General features: G+C 34.7%; 1 protein-coding gene across 1 annotated transcript in view; it reads left to right on the forward strand.

The window, feature by feature from the left end:
• The window catches only part of LOAG_18925 (peptidase family M1 containing protein), a gene marked incomplete at both ends in the record, with an annotated part of 7,397 nt that extends 4,615 nt beyond the window's left edge, over positions 1 to 2,782 (forward strand). Inside the window, 9 exons of the mRNA XM_020451587.1 lie at positions 110 to 262; positions 664 to 851; positions 972 to 1,108; positions 1,209 to 1,350; positions 1,439 to 1,593; positions 1,676 to 1,788; positions 1,882 to 2,002; positions 2,222 to 2,368; positions 2,525 to 2,782. Of these exons, the coding sequence (XP_020304616.1) occupies positions 110 to 262; positions 664 to 851; positions 972 to 1,108; positions 1,209 to 1,350; positions 1,439 to 1,593; positions 1,676 to 1,788; positions 1,882 to 2,002; positions 2,222 to 2,368; positions 2,525 to 2,782 (1,414 nt within the window). The remainder of the gene's footprint in view (positions 1 to 109; positions 263 to 663; positions 852 to 971; positions 1,109 to 1,208; positions 1,351 to 1,438; positions 1,594 to 1,675; positions 1,789 to 1,881; positions 2,003 to 2,221; positions 2,369 to 2,524) is intronic.
• Positions 2,783 to 3,249: the final 467 nt, after the last annotated feature.

The raw sequence follows: 3,249 nt of genomic DNA on the forward strand, positions 1-3,249 counted from the left end.
TATATATATATATATATATATATATATATATATATATATATATATATGAAATAACAGTACTGTTCATCTGACTGTATAAAGTCCGTGAAATTATTAACTGCGTATTCAGATTTTTGAAAACAAATGCATACAAAAGCATTGGACGGTCGGCACTGTGGAAGGCAATGCCAGCTTATACTGATCATGGCTTAGAAAACAAGAAACTTGAAAATGTTATTGAACCGTGGCTTCTTAACGATGGAATGCCGGAAGTGATGGTGAGGTGAGTAGACAGAACTGAAGACAATCGGGTGTTAATTAGTGTGGAATCTCCTCAGGACAACTGGAAAATTTACAAAACAATCTTTTTTAATTCCTTGTGAACTGTCCTTACTGTCCCTGTTAAATACAATGAAAGTACAAGAGTTCAATAATGGTTCAGAAGCACGTACAGTATAATTATAGGAACAATCGAGCTTCATTTTCATTTCTTAGTATATCTTACACGTAATTCCGAGTATGCTACACGTTGTCAAGCGTACTATATGCTACGCAGTCAAAGTGATTTATTATTTTAAATGTACTCACAAGAATTACTCAAATTTTCTTTCCTTTTTTTGCCACAAGCTCAACATTTTTTTGAAAATATTTCGAAGAAGCTTTTGAAGTAAACCTTGATTTAAGCCGAAATTACGACTATGGCAGTATACGTCTTATTCCGCGACCATCTGATCAAAATCGTTACGTCATTTACTTACAAGGTACAAGGCATCATGCTGTAAAAAATTCCAAAGAATCCATTAAAAATGTAAAATGGAAGGAATGGATGGGTAAATTTTCCACTGGCTCAACAATGAACCATTACAAAACAGGTGATTTTTAGCATATTTTATTCACTGGCTTTCGCGACTTTGCGTAATAAAGTAACACTATATTAAAATGAGAGAGGAGACTCAATTTTAAGCCAGTTATCGCTGCAAAAATTCTTGTAGGTAGGCTGGAAGAAACTGAAGTTACAAACACCAAGGAAGCATCACCATCGCTTTACGTTGAATTTATAAGCAAACGACGAAGTATCAAAAAAATGCGGACCAGTTTGAAGAACCAAGAACCTGAACACAAGAAAATAGTTAGTTTTTCAAGGTCTGTAGTTTTCCTGAAGTCGGACGGTTTTCGTAACTACTGCAAGCAAAAGTTTTTTTTGGCAGAAAAAATTTTTAAAAAATCAGGTCGATGGTGATCGCCTTGTTGATGGAAGAAAAAAAAAGCGCCCTCATCGGAAGATAAACGGAAATCGGCAGTCGGCTCAAGAAAAACAATTCTGGTCAATACCATTCACTTATCAGCTGAGCTCCAAAGCGAACTTTTTTGGTAGGGAAAATGTGTACAAATATTTAAAACACATTTCAAGCGTATCTTGTGAATATAGCAATAAGATTTTTTGTTATTAAATTTTTAGCTGATACAAAAAGAGAATTCTGGTTACACAACAAAACTGTGGTGTTCACGGATAAGAAAGACCAAACTTCAGCAGCACTTCTAGCAAATGTTAACTGGAAATATCCATATCGCGTCAACTATGATATTGAAAATTGGAAAATGTTAGCAAGAATGGTAGGAGCCAATTGCCCAAAATTTTGTTAAAATCTAAAAAATGAGTTTCTCTAGGTGACAAAATGAAACAGGAATGTTTTAGCTGCATGAAAACCATTTGTCCATACCATTATATTCTCGCATACAATTGATACTCGATTCCGAATTCTACCTTAAACAGTCGAGTGTTCCCGAACTCTATTTATACATTTTAAGGTAAGCGCTACGTCACATATTCGTATCGGTTTTCACTCTGAATGTTTTAGAAATTCTCCGTGTTCGGAAAGATTATTACAGAAAACGTTTCAGCTATCTCACAAAGGAAAATGACGTTGGTCTTTTATTATTTGGTCTGGATGCATTATACCGCTTCTTCGACATGTTTCGCGGGAGTTCAATCAACAGCTTACTTTTATTATTCTTAAGAGAGGTTCGGACAGGACCAATAATATAATAAAATTTTAGCTTCTGTTATGTTATACTTCACCAAGATTAATAACACTCAAAATTAGCGTGTCAAATGACAACTCCATCGAGATTAATAACAAAATTAGTGTATCAAGGATAATGTCACATACGGTAAAATTGGCTAGTATCTAAAGATCAGATCAAGTCCTTATTCATTTTTCAATCAGGAGAAAATATTTAGATGACTGAATGGATTGATAAAGTAATGGATGATACAAAGACAAAACCTGAGCTAGCTGCATTATGGTTACTTGATGCAAACCGACTCATTCAATTTTATAAACTTCGGTGTGCGGTGAATTTGTCAACTTGCGATCCAGAAAACAAGGTTCGCTTTCAGCAGCAATAAACATTTTCATTTTAAATTCTTTCCTCTGAGATTTGATTTCAGGAAAGTTAATGGTATTTCATTAATTTGCTAATTTTTACAATATACATAATTCCAAGATTTGTCTAGCAAAGATTGAGTTTTTTTTTAATCTAGGCAGAACAGTGGTTAAAATCAGGTGGTTTAGCAGAAGGTGACCACTACTCGCAATTGATTGCTATTTGCCATTATTTATTCACGAGAGGTACCAAAGAGGGGTATGATTTGGTTGAAAATAGCGTGAAGCAGTTTAGCGGTAAATGGACGATTGCAATACAACTGGCGACATGTGTGCGCAGTGAGCACATTCTCAAGAAAGTTGCAAGTCAAATCATTGCAACGCGAAATGCTGCGGTGTATACTGCCATGCTGCAGGTTACTTAATAAAACTACACTTTTTGAGGTGACATGAAGTTCCATGAACAAATTGTAATTTGGAGTGACAATATCTCAAAACTCCCAGTTATGAACTCAGTCATGATGCTACGGACGTGCGTGTCTTTCTAACATTTCATACACTAGTCCTTGAATATCATGGACAATCAACGTGAGCTTTTTCCTAACGTCTTCAAGAAAGAGGAACATTTTAAGCATCTAATTTCCAAGTATTGATGACTACATATTTTACAAATACTGATGGAAGATTCAAAGGAAAAATGAGGAGGTAATACAAGTACACTGGATTTTGATATACATATGTATATATATATATATATATATATCAAATAGTCAGAATTCTTCCCACTGTTTCTTGATGCACAAATCTGAGAGAAAAAAACCACGGCTGTCCTTTTCCCGCTTTAAATTTATTTCTCTTCCAAAAAGATCATTTTCGTTGCAGG

The sequence above is a fragment of the Loa loa genome (assembly GCF_000183805.2).
Source record: "Loa loa unplaced genomic scaffold supercont3.693, whole genome shotgun sequence".
Classification (NCBI taxonomy): domain Eukaryota; kingdom Metazoa; phylum Nematoda; class Chromadorea; order Rhabditida; family Onchocercidae; genus Loa; species Loa loa.